Raw genomic sequence first — 16,922 nt, forward strand, 5'->3', positions numbered from 1 at the left:
ATGGGTGAGGCAGCTAAGTTCCCTGAGCAAAAGTAAACTCATAAAAGACCTTCGCCTGTTTTCCCACTGACACTCACCACTTGTGACCCTGGCAAGCAGTTTCATCTGTATTGGACTTATATTCGACATTCTTCTTATTGATACTGTAATTGGTCAAATGCATATACTTGTTGCTGAGGCTCTTCATCGAGGAGGAATATCTGCAGCAGAGGAACAAGATACTTTCACAAAGCACTGGCATGGTTCACTGAAATGAATGGTCAGAAGTGCAAATCTCATGATGTACGAGAGACAGAGGCACACACCAGTCCTTAAGTACATCCACTCTGCTCATGCCTATCAAGGCTACCCCCTCCACAAGCAAATGAGAACAATATCTGCAATACTCTGCAGAAAGGCACATATAAAAAATGACAGAACTTCAATTAAAGTCTTGCTAATCAACAAACCAATCTAAAAATCATGTCATACTTGACTATTAAAAGAGATAGATATTAAGATGCACTGTGAAAGTTAATTTTATACTGTCTGGGAATTATAGTCACAACCACAGGAAATGAAAATGAGTGTGATCTGTTTTGTGAAGAAAACTGTGAATAGTAGTGTGGTCTTCTTTACACTTCTGTTAAAGTATGCATCTATCACAAGGAGCAGAAATATTCAAGTTGTAAAGAAAAAAGCTAAGGTTTATGATTATACGCTGAAGAAATCAACAGCTTAAACACTGTTGATATATTTTCTTTTTACCTGTTCAAAGATTCTTTTTATTTTGTTGTGTGTTTTAGCATAAATTTTACAAACCCTGCTAATTGTTTTGCAGACAAGAGTCACAAGATATTATACTCATGTATGTCACTGGTCAGTGCTATGACACATGCTTTGTTTAATGTCACCGAAGATATTAAAGCTGTATTTCACCAGAAACATTCTCACATTTAGCTGTGCCAGCATTACAGCAGCAGTATAGAAGGGGACACTGGCTGCTTACTTGGTTCGGATATAGGGATAAACCATGAAAAAGAGTCCCTGTTCTGAAGTTTAAAGGAAAATCTCAAGGTTAGTGCAGGGGTTTGAGGATGATTGTTGTTTAGCTCATGTTGAGCTGTGTCGTCAGCTCAACATGAAACCCCCCTTTTTTAAAAGTTGTGGAGCAAAGAGGGGGATCTGGAAAGCACAACAATAGCATTGGAGCCACATACAGGTCAAGGGTTGTGCACTTTCCACCTCTAAGCTAAATCAAGTAAAACTGGTTCTCAACACCTACTGTTTATACGGACAGCGGGAAGTTGTACCAAGGCCACCAGCAATAAATAGTTAATCTTGTTTTTAAAGCCACTGTATGTGAACTGGTACTCTAACTGATAACCAGTCTGATCCTCTTATGCAGGCTATTAATATCTACCCTCTTATAAACATCTAATAAGCAACTAATTCCTGAGGAACATACTTGCAACTGGCAAAGCGAACAAGTCCATCTTTGAACAGGTAGACACGAAGTGGATCATAGCATGTGACGTAAACATAAATCCGTAAGTCAAACTTACTTCCACCAATGAGGTAGGGCTTATGTATGTACCTACAACAGAATGAGAGATAACAGAATCATATGACTTTTATTACAAAAAGAAGAGCTTTAATATTTAATTCCAGAACACCTAAGATTTTGTCACTAGCTTCCCTCACAACGATCAGGGACGTGGTGGCGCTGCAGGTTAAACCGCAGAAGCCTCTGTGCTGCAAGGTCAGAAGACCAGCAGTTGTAAGATCGAATACGCACGACGAAGTGCGCTCTCGTCGCTTGTCCCAGCTCCTGCCAACCTAGCAGTTCGAAAGCATGTAAAAATGCGAGTAGATAAATAGGTACCACTTGGTGGGAAGGTAATGGCATTCTGTGTCTAGTTGCGCTGGCCACGTGACCACGGAAACTGTGTTCGGACAAATGCTGGCTCTATGGCTTGGAAACGGGGTTAAGCACCGTGCCCTAGAGTCGGACACGACTGGACTAAATGTCAAGGAGAACCTTTACCTTTACCTCCCTCACAACAGCTCACTATTCCACACCACAAGGAAAGATCTCATTGAATGAGGCTTTTGAATGCAATTCAATAGCTCCTCCATGACTCAACTCCTGCACTCCTTAGTGAAAGCACAAGAAACCAACTTCACAGAACAGTTGTAGCTTTACAAGAGAAGAAAGCATTATCAGATACCAGGACCTGGATATATCCAGAACCCTAGCCAGTTTGTTTTTTGGCAGGGTTAAGAAGCCTAGTTTGTTCATATTTTAAAGGAACACATTGCTCACCTTTGCACCAGCAGTGGCCTGCGCTTGGGTAACTGGCTCCACTTATGGATTACCTGGATTCCAATGCCTCTAGCTGATGCTGGCTACAGAAAAAGAGAAAAAAACACATAATATCCATTTGCCACTGTCCTACAATTCAAAACAAGACAGTATTAATAAAGGCTACAGATGTATCCTTTATCTGTGAAATTAATTTTATATGGTTGGCCTTTTCAATGCAATTTTAAATTCAAATTCAATTAAACAGATCAGTTAAAATTAGCATGGCAGTAAAACAACTTTTTTCATGGTTGGAGAAAAAGGTTTTATCAGTAAAGGCTTTGTACATTCAGATGTTAGTGTAGAACAGGCTGGTTTCTACAGATAGTGTAAAGACCCTTTCTGTCAATGACTGATTTCTAAAAATGTCCCTGTTTGAAATCACGCTGTACAGCACAGCCTCTGTCTACTATTCATCCTTTACAGCTCTCCTTGTCCACTCTCTGCCTCTCACCTTTCTTTCATGCTCATCCACTGATTTAAGGAACTCTCTTTTCATTGAGACATTCAAGATTTAAAACATCTCAGACAAAATATGAAAGAAAGAAAAAACCTGCACCTTTGCTAGAGGAGAAAAGGGCATTTTTATTAATAAGGTAGGCAGGGAACAGTCCAGCTTAACCAAAGCAAAAGTCACAAGAAACCTGGCCCTATTCATATCTGGATAGCCCCTCCATTCCCTCACCGGCTTCACAATCCATTTCTGACGACTCCCGCAATCTTCCCAAGCCTTCCTGAGCAACTTGATATCTTGAGGCAGGATGAATGACTGTGGTAGAAAGTTGAATTCCCTCTTTCCAAAGCGTAGCTGCATTTTGGAAATGTTTCTCCATAGTCGGTCCTTCCGACCAATTTGGAATGAGCCAGGAAAGTGGTTTAACTGGAGGCAAAAAAGAAGTAGGCAAAAACAAAACAATGAGTGCATGTTCCCTCTTGCTTAATATATCTGAGAAGTACCTTCTCCTCCAAATTAAGGTACAACTGTGAGAATATCCCTTATCAAAGGCCCGGGCCAATACACCAGGAAATCATTCATACGATGTTAGCATGCCCTCACTGTAGGGTCTGACACTCTGTGTCTTACAAACCTAAGAGGTCTCCTTCAGAAGCACAGTCACAGGGGAGAGGAAGAAGAGGACACTGCAGCAGAAGCAGAAAATCATCTGTGACGTGCAGCATAAGGATGTGGAAAACTGGAGAGACAGGATGCATTTCATCCTTTCTATGCATCTTGCATGGGGTTCTTCATTATGCTGTGCTGTAGCATGACCACGTCCCCATACCTTTTGGTGTTCTCTGATAACTCTGAACCCAGGAGATTTCATGTGATGACCCCAGCAACCAAGCCAGTCATTGTTTCCTGTGGGCAACAGGGCAGTTCTGAGATGATGATCTTTGTAATATATGAAATATATTTTGCCTCTCTACAGCCAAAAACAATCTCAAGCATGTAAGAATTTCAATCTGGCAATTATGAATTGGAAATATTCTCCCAAATATTAGCATCACAATGTCAAATGTGAATCCAAGCCCTGCTCAGGTAAGTGCACAGATACAAAACATCACATCTGAGTCCCCACTCCCTGTTCTGTGTCCATCACTTTCACCAAAAGAGGAAAGGACCGCCATATTTATAAAATAGTCTACTTGAAAGAGCAGTGATACCCGCATTACCACAAACAGACCAAAACCAATCTCTAGATGTGTATCTAGCTTTAAAAGAATTGATAAAATGTAGATGCAGCATGACAACACTTCCCAGCCTCTGTAAACACAGCCTATGCTGAATCTTGGGTAGTTGTACAGAAAATATTAGTACCTTAGGGGCAGTAATGAGTACTGCCAAAGGAAATATGAATGGCAAAAAAGCCAGATGCATTGCTCAAAACTTTGAAGGAAGGAGCAGAAGAACCACAATTAGATCTGTAGAGTTGTGATTTGAAGCATTAAGCAAAGTCCTCAATGCAAGAGAATAATCAGATTTTTAGGATCTTTATCACTTTGCTACTGAGATGCAGATGTTTAAAATGGGAGAGCAAATTTTCTAACACCCATCTGTATCCTAAGGCAAAGCTGTGGCTACTTGAACTATTTAAGAGATAAAGCATGCACCTACAGACCACTATCACACTAAAGAGAACTCACTCTTGCTGATTTTGAAGTGGGACCGGGCAATCGTTTGTTTCACAATGTTTGGAGTCACCGTGCTCATCTTCCATCGCAGCAACTTCCTCTGGTCCCAGGGGAGCTTTTCCACTAGGAAAGAAGCAAGCCCTACTAATAAAGTAATATCCAACCCAAGGTGCACCCATTCTGCAAGTTCAGCTTGGAGATATCGATATTAAAATAGCTTTGGAAATAAAAAGCTGCTACCTTATTCTAACATGGTCTGCTGATGAATGGATGGGAGATGTTTTGGGATGGGGAAGACACGAGAGGATAGGCTTAGGATGAAAGGTCAAGCTCAGAAAGTTAGCAAGAAACTATCTATCTGCATGCACATCCCAAGTATTCAAGACCAGCTGTAAACATTCCAGGACCACAGTTTGTTTATTTATTTTATTTATATCCCGCCTATCTGGACAGTTATGACCACTCTAGGCGGCTATGCTGACTGTCCATTACCCTGTTTCCCCATTATGAAAATTCCCAGGCCAGAGCAGAACAAAGAAGAGAAATGGGTGTGTCTCCGGTATAAAGGAATCTGTATGTTTAACCTCTTTACTTTAGGGCTGGGCAGAAAAGAGACTTAGTTCCGTCTACTCTGATATTAAATGGAAAGCCAAGGTGAATGCACATGAAATGTTAATACCCTTGTTCCAAGCATCTGAATTCCAAATCTTTTCAGTAGTGACCTCAAGGTTCTACAGCTTCACATACTATACAGATTACACTTGCCTCTTAGCTTCACCAGAACATATAGGTTGCTCATTTTGCGAGCCAGAGACTTCCTCTGCACATATACTTAAAGTGTAATTACCACCTGCATCTCATGGTGATTTCCTCACCTTATAAAATTCTGTTTTTATCTCAAAGTCTAACCCACTATTAATGTTTTATATTCTGCCAGAAATGAACACAGATCTATCTTACCTCTCTCATCCCGAGTACCAAAATATAAGGTGGGAGGCACACTGGGGAATAGGCTGCATATGAGAGCTGGCTTCAGAATTCGCTCTTGGCCTTCAAGTGGAGGCACCAATCCTTCAACACAATTCCTAGGAAAAGAAAAGAAAAAAGTTGCCCACTGAACTGGCCTTAGAAGAGCAAAGAAGCCAAATACCCAGTACAATTGGAGAATTAGCAGGATAGCATCTTCTCTGGGATATCTGTTTTTGTCATATGCAGTGCAATTTAACTTCAGATCAACTGCAAAAGGGACGGCAAAGAAACTCAGGGATCCTATGATGTCTTCCAAAAAAAACCCCAAGATCTAAATTGTCTTTTGGCCCTCTGGCTTAGCTGCTCTGTTTCTGTTTACAGAGTGCACAGATAGTGAGTTTAAGACAATCTGTCAAGGCAAAGAAAGCATGTTTAAGATTTTATACATAACCCACCATCTGGGTTTACCTAGAACAAAATGCCACACCTCATTGTGGACAAAAGCCAACTTATTTCTTTTCTGAAACTAACCTGGATATAATAGCTACAGAACCATTGGGGGATAATCCAGCTGATGAAGAACCATCTGATTCACCTGAAGAGAAAGGCAAAAATAGGTAATGGGTACAAAATCTTGGTCACACCCTATCAACATGTGAAGAAACTCAGCCATCACTTTTTTTAGCCTGTTTTATGTTTAACAAAGCAAAAGCTCTCATCATAAAGTTGGGATGTCCTTAACACACTCTCCCGTGCTATGTATTCAAGAGCTGTTCCTATGTGGCTAGGAGAGCATTTAACATCCTTGCAGCTAAAAGAATGCCTAAAGGGCACAACTGCTTCTTCATAATGGCTTCAAACAAGTCCCAATATCCTCTAGAATGAGCGATGAAATCAGAGCAAAATGTACTACTGTTTGTACAATCTGAAAAACCAACAGACCTCTGCCCAGCATATTAATTTCCTCCACTACCGTTACATTGGATTTAGATCATAGTAGAAATCATTTTGGCTTTTTATAAGATTAAAATTGTGTTTTGAAATGACAGCAGCTGGCATATTTGCCTGGAGGTAATCCATTGTATGAAGTCTTGTTTCTGTGTGCCTGTGTATCCGCATTAAAGTACTCTGGGGGAGAGGAGGGTCAAAGCTAAATGCTACAGACCTTCCCCGTCTTCTTCTTCCCCTTCCTCATCCTGACTGCAGGCATCCTCCAAACCATCAGGAAGTTCTTCCTCTACATCTTCCACCTCTGCTTGGTCCAGCAGGGGCAGGTTGACTGCAGCTCTACAACACAAAGTTATTACAGCAACAAAGTGGCTGGGTATCTCATCCACATTACTATACCCTCTCAGTGATGGAGACACAGAAGTTTCTAAACTAAGCTGGGCACACTTTGGCCCTCCATATGTTTTTCCTACAATTCCCATCAGCCCTCTCTAGTGTGCCTAGCAGCAAAGGGATGTGCGAGTTGCAATTCAAAATATTTGGAGAACAAAAATCTCCTCTATCCTGAGCTATATCAACAAAGTGGAGCAAAATTATCTCACTCAAGAGGCAAATGAAGCTCCCCTATTGGAAGCTAGAGAACTACAGTACCAAACATTACATTTTAGTTCACTCCCAGGATCAGGAACAACTTCACAGTTTGTGGTTTTCCTCTGTGTCCATTATTTATATACTCACACAAAACACTACAGTATATACACCAGAACATACATGCCACATATATGTTTTGTTACAGGGATAATGCAAAAATAGTCAACCATTTTTGGCAAGGATGCTACAAAATTAATTTACAATGTATAAAGTTATGCAAGGTGTGGGAAGAGGGAAGAAAACCCATGGTAATGCTTTTCCCACAATCCTCTCTCATGATTCAACACTGACATCTAAAATGATTTGGCTATCAATGATGTCAGAATGATAACCCCCGAATGGTCCTGGAAAAAGTTAAAAAAAACCCTGCAGTACTGCCTGATAGATAACAACACTTAAGATTACAGGATGTAAGAAAAATAGAAAGATGGTAGTATATGCTTCTATTCATAGTAAACACACCATGGGGAATGGACTGGAATATAGTGTTATTGAATTTTCCAGCTCATTCATATCCCATAAAGCTATTACTAGTAATCATTCATTTAATTCTTACTTCACAGCCTACATCCTACCTGCAATTATATGTATGGTGCCGGAGTAATACTGTAATAAATATGTCTGACTTAAAGGTGCCACAGGACTCTGTTGTTTTAGTTGCAACCAGTGAACGTGGCCACCCTATGGAAAAAGCCAAGGAATTCTGAAAATAAACCCCCATCCCAGAGCAACAAAAACATGTCTGCCTATGGTACTTACTCAGCATCTTTCACAGTAGTCGGCTGCCCCCATTTTGTATCAGTCCCCAACTGAAGAGAGGAAATTTTTGTCTCCACTTCAGAGACAGCCATTCGTGGGGACAACTCTGTTTTTACCACCTGTTCTCCAATGTTCACAGATGGGGGACTGACAGAATAACTGGAGGTGTTGTGGTTTGAAGATTCAGGATTAGAGGCTACGAAACGAACATCGATGCGTTTAGTGCAGACACCGGCAACTTCTGTGCTTGTAAGGCTCTGGTGGCGGTTGCCAGATTCCAGATTCAGGGAGGTGGCGATGGGTATATCCTTTGGGGTGATCTGTGCTACAATGTGTGGTTTCCATCGATTAAACAGGCTGGAGTGGAAGTTTGTATTCATAAGGCAGGAACTGTCAATGCGGTGACCAAACTCATTGTAGGTACTGACCTTCCGGATACCACTTGCAGTCAATTTCCGCATAGCTTCCGCCAACTTCACATCTTGTTCTTTCAGGTTTTGTGATCTATTTTCACCATCCTCAAGTCTCCAAAAGGGTTGTTCTGCTTTAAGAACCATGCCATTATGCACAGATGAACGAGGAGATTTGGCACTGGTTTGCTCAAGGGCTAAGCCACTGCCCTTTAGAAGCTTCCGCTCATGATTCACAGAAGAACCATCTCCATTTCCTCCAGAATGAGTCCAGGAGAATCCTGGGGCCCTTGACAAGCCTCTCAGCTTTTTATTTTCTGGTGGCTGAGGTTGGTGTTGGTGCTGCTGCAAAGGCACTTTAGCACTTGTTGGCCTCAGGAAAGAGTTATTGTTTAGCACTGGTCTATATCCACTGGAGCTTTGCTTCCCTGAGCTGAGAGGCAAACCTTTTGACACTGGACTGGAACGCTCACCTGCAGTGCTAGGTATGAAGAATGGATCCATGGTTGAGGATGACATGACGTTACCGAGAACAGAGCGATAAGCAGGAGGTGGCACACGAAGAGGTTTTTTCTCCAAAATATTCGGTTGTAAGCAGATGGACTCAAGCCTCCGGTAAGGCTTGTGTCTGAAGTAAGAACGTCGATAGAGCAGGGTGCTTCCAAGGAAGTTGGGAAGGGGGTAGGGCTGAGGTGGAGGTGAGCTCAGCAACACTGCCTCACTGCATAACGATTCTGGGTACAAGAGGCGAGGACGCTGGGAAGAGATCCCTGAGTGCAGCAGTTGGTGATCCTGGAAAGCAGTCACATGATTCCGTTCCAGCTGCCAGATAGGCTTCACCTGCTGCTTTGCAAGGTACCAGGCCTTAGTGTTGTGAAGGTTTACTGTGAGTGGTGGCACTGTCAGCCCTGGTGAAACGCCCACCTGGAACTGGCTTCCCCTCTTGAGGCTTAGACTATAGGCTTCTGGCCCTGCTGATGCCATGTAGAGCCATCCCACACCCTCAGTGAGCACAGTCAGTGAACAGAGTCAGTCAGAGCAGCATCTTTACCATGGCCAGCCTGGGGTGGGGGGGGAAACCACATACACACAAAAAACAAACTTTGTGAGTTCCAAAAGTAATATTCTAATTTGGCCTCCATTGTCATTGTTACAATGTCTGATGAATGACAGGGCCATGATGGCTGGCATAAAACAAAGCTCCTAGAGGATAAGTTACTGAGCAAAGGGCCTATGCCTTGTCCTGGTGACTACTGTAATAGGGCTCAGAACTAGACATAATAGCAGCCCTGAATTCACCTCATCAAGCAACAGCATTTTAACTCTTCATACAATATGATCTGCTCTTGGTTATCCATTCAGGCAGCAACTCCTCTTAGGAGATGCTGTGGCAGAGCTTTGAAGTGCCAGAACCAAGAGTCAAACAGCATAGTTCACACACTGAAAGATACAGCATACAATTCATTTCTTGCTTCCTGCCCTTTTTTTCTCCTGTTACCTAGTCTTACTGTAAGACACAAGGAGCAAAAAAGAAGGGACAAAAGAGAGCCATGCCAACAAAATCACATAATTTGTTACATAAAGGGTTTTAACACGGATGTGCCAAGTGACAATTCAGTTTTCAGTCATATATCAAAATGGTGTCATCTCTCATGCTAGAAGTATATTGAAAGCCATTCCCCCCCCCGAACACATTAACTCTTGTGTCAATGGCACTATAGAATTACCACATTTTCATCATATGATGCATTATGATCAAATGCATTACTCCTCCATGCCTTTCCACTTTCATTATATATAATCTCAGGAATCAGATCTCCAGGCAGGTGAAGGAAATCTGATAGTGTAACAACCAGGTTATAAGGGAAAGGATGCCTGTTTTCTCATTGCAGATGTCTGTGCTTTAAAGGCAATATCCAAAAACCTTAATCTTAGTTTCAAAAAAAAAAAAAAAACCTCCTAGTGCAATATATCAAAAAAAAAAAAAAACACCTGGAGGCACAAGGAAATCATAGTCCAATTTTGAGTCTGAAAGTTAAAGCCACCAGTTTTATCCAGCAATGTAACAGGGACTAACAAGGAAGCTTCCTTCAATATGCTGACTTTTTAAACCTTCCAGCATGTTCATCTGGCGATCTATTAAAATAAGGTTTCAAAGGCTAGTAGGTTTAAAGGTGTGGATGGACTGAAAAGGATCATGGCAGAGCAAAGATCTAGGCAAAGAATGTCAGAGGCAACAAAATGCCTAAGACACATACTGATCAGAAGGGAATTCTCCCATACATTTCTTTGTAAAACAGTTGATATTCAAGATCTTCATAAAAGAAACAGATTTTTGTGAAGAAGAAAATATACATAATAAGAAAAAGAAATCTGTTGTCCTAGAAAGAAAGCTACCCCAGACTGTTCAAGAGATAAGCTCTTGAGTGATCAAAGGCCATGCTCACTTTATATGGCCAACAAACAGTTCACAGAATTGGCATCAATGCAGCACTCCCAGTGTATTAAGAGTCCAAGACAGAATTGCATGGCTCTTCATGCAGCCTGAAAGGCATCTATATCAGAACACACTGCCCTTAACTTAGTAAAAACCCATTCCTGTGCCTGGACATACTTCAGGTTTGTAGAAGAATGACTTTTACTCTGACAACAACCTTCTATGCTATCCTAAAGCAAACTGCCTTGGTGCCAAGAGAACTGTCAACACACACTAACATTCTAGAACAGGACTTTGTGCCTACAATTCTGGCTACATGATGGAGTGTCCTTCCCAAGTCCTGCCCCTCTTCAGTGAAGCTGTACATATCTACAGCACCCTTCAGGACCCTCATGGAAGAAAGCATGCCTTTTCCATTCCAAATTTGTCAGGGTTTAATCAGTCAAAGGTTAGCTTACTTTGGAACCAACTGATAAACAGCAGTCCCGTTATTTGCTGTGAAAGGACCTCAATCTCCAATGCTCATTCACTGTCCCTGCTGTGGCCTGAAGATGCAGCTATGCTGGTGATTTCCAGATCAGAAGGCAACACTTGATACAGCTGCACATACTGGATTACTCAGTCTACACCCAACAACAAATTCCAACCTGTAACGACATCCAATACCTACATGCGGATTAAGACAAAACAAAGAGACTATACTGTGCTATCAGCACTTGGCAGGATAGAGTTTCCTCTTGTAAAGAGGTTGCTTGATATCCAACAGCTACTGTTTCTCAGGCAGGTTCTTAGGGAAAATTGATACTCCAACAATATTTGAGAGACTAAAACAACAGCAGTAGCAGTGCAATGAAATTATGAAATTATGAAGAAGATTCCTCAGATCCCAGCCAGGCCCCTTCAGAATTATTCCTCAGCAGGTCTCTAGAGAAGCTCACTCAGCCTAATTTAAAGTTCCACTGAAATGGAGTCACACAGGGCAGCCCATATCCTAAGGCAAGGGTGAGCAATTACGTTAATTTCTATGGGGGGCACATGAAAAATCTGAACTGTGTTCGGGGGCCGAACCAACTTTACTTAAAAGTAAAATGAAACAGTGACGTTATGATTGTTTTTATTTTAAACTTGTTAATCTTCACAAATACTAAAGAGCTTTTTGGGGGCATGTTAAAGATGAGCAACTGATCAACTCTAGACAAAAAGCTATAAATGGATTTGATGTTCAGCTTGTTCAGTGAGAGAAATCCAGTCTGTCTTGGGCTTGAAGAAGTGCTTGAACACCGGACTGGAGCGACGACCGGCGGGCCGGACAGGAGCGGCTCGCGGGCCGTATGTGGTCCTCGGGCCGCACTTTGCCCAGGTCTGTCCTAAGGGAAGGTGGCATTGTCCAATACCATATTTTGCAGCATAATTCAAGGGCAAAAAACCCTATCTAATACATAGTGTGTGTGTGTTTTCTACATACACACTATGTAGAAAACATCTGGATTTTCTGGTTTAGACCCCAAACTGAATTGGACCACTTCTGACTCCAAGGTATGAAAAGGCTTGTTTCTCTTACCAGCTGCCTGAAACAGTTCCCCTGTATACTAACCAATATGTGGGGTACTGAGACAGCTGCTAAGAGCACAGGGCAAACCAAGTGGCAAGTGAAAACAATGCATGTCAGACAACATTTCAGTACTGCATTGGATCCAGTGCTGATGAAATTGCTTCTGTCAATGGAACAAAGAGAGATGACAGACTTCTACTTCCCCATCAAATTCTGTTCCAGAAAACCAGAGTAGATTTTCAGGAGACACAGAGTACTGTAAGAGAAAGTGTACAATGAGAAGAGGAGAAAGTTATCTTGCCCTAGTAGATTTCTGCTAACATGATGCTAGATTTACCTCAATGTCTCTAGGTTGAGAAATGCAGATTTGCCACTGGTACACGAACAACAATTTATCACTGCTAATTCAAAAAGAAAACAAGGACCATCATTATGCAGTGGTGGGATAGCAATGGTAGAATGAAGCAGAGAAAAATATTTTATCTTATTTAGTAGCTCTCATTTCCAGACAGAATAATAAAGATATTCTAGAAAAATAAGGTTACCTTCCTCAGGATATTGGATGCAGGAAATTAAAAATGACCTCTTCCAATGGAAGTCAGACGAGCTGTGTGCTTAGAATACCAATGTTTTAGGGCAACCTTCTTCAGCTTAGTTGGCTTCCAGATGTGCTAGACTACGGTCCACCATCCTCAGCCAGCATGGCCTCTTTAGGGGAAAACCCTAAGAAAGAAAGAAAAAGAAAAATGTAACACAGCACAGAAAGAACAGAAACTCAAGCCAGAAGGAAGGTATTGGTGACAAATAGAACATCCCTGAACTCACATGCAGAAAAGAGATTACCTATTCAGAATAAAGTAGCTTTCTTCCTAAAAATATAGGTAAACTTCCATTTTGGGATTGGGTTTATAAGGACTAAGCTGGCTGGACAGCTCAGTGAGTTAGTATCCAGCTGAAGAGCCATAGGTTGGGAGTTCAATTCCATATTGTGCATCCCAGAAAGACCAGCCTGTGCCGTCTTGGGCAAGCTACACAGTCCCAGGATGCCCGTAGAAGAAGGGAATGATAAACCACTTCTGTACCACTGTACTGTATATCAGTTAACTGTACCTGGAAAACTCTGAAAAGAGTTGATATGAGTCAGAATTGACTTGATGGCAACTATCATTACCATTATCATCATGAAGTGATAAATGAGTCACAAGGACAGTCCAATAACAGAGATTACTTTGCCTATAATCTCTCAGTAAATACAGTAAATACAACTGACTTTCAACACATTCTTACACTACATAAGTGTAAGATGATTTGCAAAACTTTAATAGTAAGATCTGTGGACAAAGGACAACTACAACAACTCTAAAAGATACAAAAAGCTTAGCCTGCAAGGGCTGCAATGCCCTTCAGCAGATAAATCTAAATGCTATTCTGGTATGTATGACTCAGCTTGTGTGCAAGGAAAAAAAGAAAGACTGAAGAATTATGTATACAAAAGATACTGAACAAGCAGCTCATTATAGCCTACAACACAGGCCACAGATGTGCTACATTCCAGAGAATATCAGATTTCAAGGTGTTTCCCCCCAGATCTCATGGTTTTAGACTACGAATTTCCACTGCAATCTGCAAAAGGCATGAGACTGTCAGACTTTAACAAGTACTGTATCTAAATAGAAGCAAATCTCAGAAAGCACTGTGTAAGACCATTTCACTTTGCACTAAAAACTAACAATCAGCAACACAGAAATATTGCATGCCCCAAGATTTGGTAGCATTTGATGTGCAGAGCAATCCTAATTAAATGCACTCAAAAGTAAGGCCAGATATGCTTAGTTGGACATGCTCTCAGATTTGAGTGCCTAGAAATGAGGTCAATGATTGTTTTAAACTATAACCCATGCCAGGTTTTTTTTTAATTCCAAATGCTTGGTTTTAGCCATAATTTCTACTTCCTCTCCTTTCATTGTTCATCATCTTCAAAAACCTTCAGAATATGCAAAAAGTCAAACCAATTCTTGAACATCAAAACAGAAGAATCCAATCAAGGTATCCGAAAAGCTCCCTGTTCTTATATACATAACAGTTGCAGGAACAGACCAATATATTAGCACAGACTCAACAGTGCTTTCCATGGAACTTGTAACTAGGCTTTTAAAAGAGATTAGTCACAGCACTGATACAAATATGGCCCACAGCCAAGAGAGTACTTGACACAGAGCAATTTGTGTGAAATGCACACAGTGTTCCATAGCAACCCAAGAAAATTTCAGTTGTTAGTGACAAACAGGATTTGAACTACAGCTACTGAAATTTGTCTAAAATAACTGTTCTCCATTCTTGACACAACAGAATAATTTCCATCCTATTCCCACATGCAGACAGCACATGCTCCCTTCATCATAATAGCTGCACTGAAATGAGGTTCAGAATGATTTATCAGGGAAAGAAAACTGCAATCATCATCTATTATTCACAGTCAAGAGCTCTCCAAGGAGTAATCTCACTCCAGAAGCTGTAGTTCTCAGAACTACCCATTGCTTTTAATGAAAGCAGTTGCACAATAGGTTGAACTCTTTAAAACCTAAAAATACTTCACAGTAAGGCCACCAGGCATTTTATTCTAATGTTTAAAAATTGCACAACAAGGATGCAGTAACTGCTTCTCTTCTGTTCTTAACAGCACAGTTTCATTAGAAATCCTGCCAGAAGGTTACTTTTCTTCTCTGTTGTTGTGCTAAAGAGTTTACCAGTAGACCAGAATACAAGAACAGCATTTTCACCTAAGTTACTTGTTAAGTGTGTGACTCCCATGGGGAAGAGAAAACAACGAAACTTAATCAGCATTAATTTCTCTAAATGATATGAAAGAAAACACGAATTACCAAGAGCTGTTTTCAGAGATGGGCAAATAAAGTATATGAAAAATAAAACTGCATCAGACTAACACTGAAAAATAAATAGCTGTGAAATATTTAACGTGTCCCAACTTGTCTTCCCACCTATGACTCAGCAGGATACACGGTATTATGAGAATACAAAGGTACAGTGGTGCCTTGCATAGCAATCGCTCCGTATAGCGATGAAATCGCTTTGCGATGGACTTTTTGCCATCGCAAGAGCGATCACTTTGCGATGGCCCCTACGGGGAAATTCCGCTTTGCGATGATCGCAGGGAAGCAATCATCGCAAAGCCCCCATTTTCGGCCAGCTGATCGGCGGTTCCAAAATGGCCGCCCGCTGTTTTGCCTCGCTTTAGAGGCACTGAAAATGGCCACCGAAATGGATGATTTTCGCATAAGGTTGGTTTTTAAGCCCATAGGAACACATTAAACACGTTTTAATGCGTTTCTATGTGCTTTTTAAAACCGTTTAGCGATAAAATTGCTTAGCAGCGATTTTTGCTGCACCGATTAACATCGCTAAGCGAGGCACTACTGTAATTGATAAGCTAATTTTCTTCCATGTCTTGGTATCATCATAACTGACACTAAAGAAGCACTCACTGTTTTCTATATTTTTATATTCAAAGCAAGTTAAACAATATAACACTACCATGCTTCTACCCTATGAGTGTTTTCTTCAGACTGTCTCTCTCCCCTATTACTGTGATTGCATTGCCCTGTACTGTACTTCTTACCCTTACTCACAAATACCCAAATTCAGTCCATAACTTTCTCAAAACTGCTTTAACTGGTTTTACATCAGATTATATAATGGATTCTACCACTACAAAACCTGGAAAGCCTCTATTTCCTAAAGACCGTCACAAGCTCAGTAACAATTCTAGCTAATACACAAAAACTTGAGCCACACTCTATTTGTTAGTCTTAAAGGTGCCACGAAGTTCTGCTGATTTTGCTGTAATAAAACAGAAGGTGTCTATCTTCAGACTAGATCAGATGGAAAGCTCTTTAATCTCTCTAGATTGAGAGCGAAGATCAAAGTCCAGCTGAAATGCATGCGGGACTTCCCATTTGTCGATGATGCAGCCATTGTTGCCCACTCTGCTGAAGACCAACAACTCATGAATTGTTTTAGCAAGGCCTGCCAAGACTTTGGACTAACAATCAGCCTGAAGAAAACACAAGTCATGGGCCAGGGTGTGGACTCACCTCCCTCTATTACCATCTCCACACAAGAATTGGAGGTCGTTCATGACTTTGGGTACCTCGGCTCAAGAATCTCTGACATTCTCTCCCTAGATGTCGAGCTGAATAAACGCATTGGCAAAGCAGCTACCATTTCTCTAGACTCACAAAGAATGGCTCAATAAGAAGCTGACAGCATATACCAAGATCCAGTCTCTAGACCCTGTGTCCTGAGCACACTCCTACACTGCAGTGAGTCCTGGACCCTTTGTGCATGGCAGGAGAGGAAGCTGAACACCTTCTATATACATTGCCTCTGACGCATTTTTGGTATCACCTGGCAGGACAAAGTTCCAAATAGAGTAACACTAAAATGAGCTGGAATTTTTAGCATGTATACATTATTGAAACAGCAATGTCTACATTGGCTTGGGCATGTTATGAGAATGACTGATGGTCAGATTCCAAAAGATCTCCTGTATGGAGAATTCGTGCAGGGAAATCGCCCCAGAGGGAGACCACAGCTGCAATACAAGGATATCTGCAAACGGGATGTGAAGGCCATAGGAATGGACCTCAACAGATGGGAAACCCTGACATCTGAGCGTTCAGCCTGGAGGCAGGCGTTGCA

The 16,922-nt window shown here is 41.3% G+C and overlaps 1 protein-coding gene across 4 annotated transcripts in view; it reads right to left on the reverse strand.

Annotated features, from left to right (window-relative positions):
* Positions 1–16,922, reverse strand: part of TTLL4 (tubulin tyrosine ligase like 4) — a 35,054-nt gene that overhangs the window by 12,292 nt on the left and 5,840 nt on the right. For 2 of the 4 annotated variants that reach the window (XM_072985323.2, XM_072985320.2), the window contains exons 2-12: positions 12,749–12,926; positions 7,805–9,275; positions 6,612–6,733; positions 5,978–6,041; positions 5,438–5,562; positions 4,490–4,600; positions 3,628–3,704; positions 3,030–3,224; positions 2,306–2,388; positions 1,448–1,576; positions 78–200 (exon numbers count right to left, since the gene is read on the reverse strand). In XM_072985323.2, coding sequence (XP_072841424.2) covers positions 78–200; positions 1,448–1,576; positions 2,306–2,388; positions 3,030–3,224; positions 3,628–3,704; positions 4,490–4,600; positions 5,438–5,562; positions 5,978–6,041; positions 6,612–6,733; positions 7,805–9,198 — 2,423 coding nt within the window. In that variant the 5' untranslated portion in view covers positions 9,199–9,275; positions 12,749–12,926. The other 2 variants (XM_072985321.2, XM_072985322.2) reach the window with 2 other exon arrangements.

Source organism: Pogona vitticeps, chromosome 1 (genome assembly GCF_051106095.1).
Source record: "Pogona vitticeps strain Pit_001003342236 chromosome 1, PviZW2.1, whole genome shotgun sequence".
Lineage (NCBI taxonomy): Eukaryota > Metazoa > Chordata > Lepidosauria > Squamata > Agamidae > Pogona > Pogona vitticeps.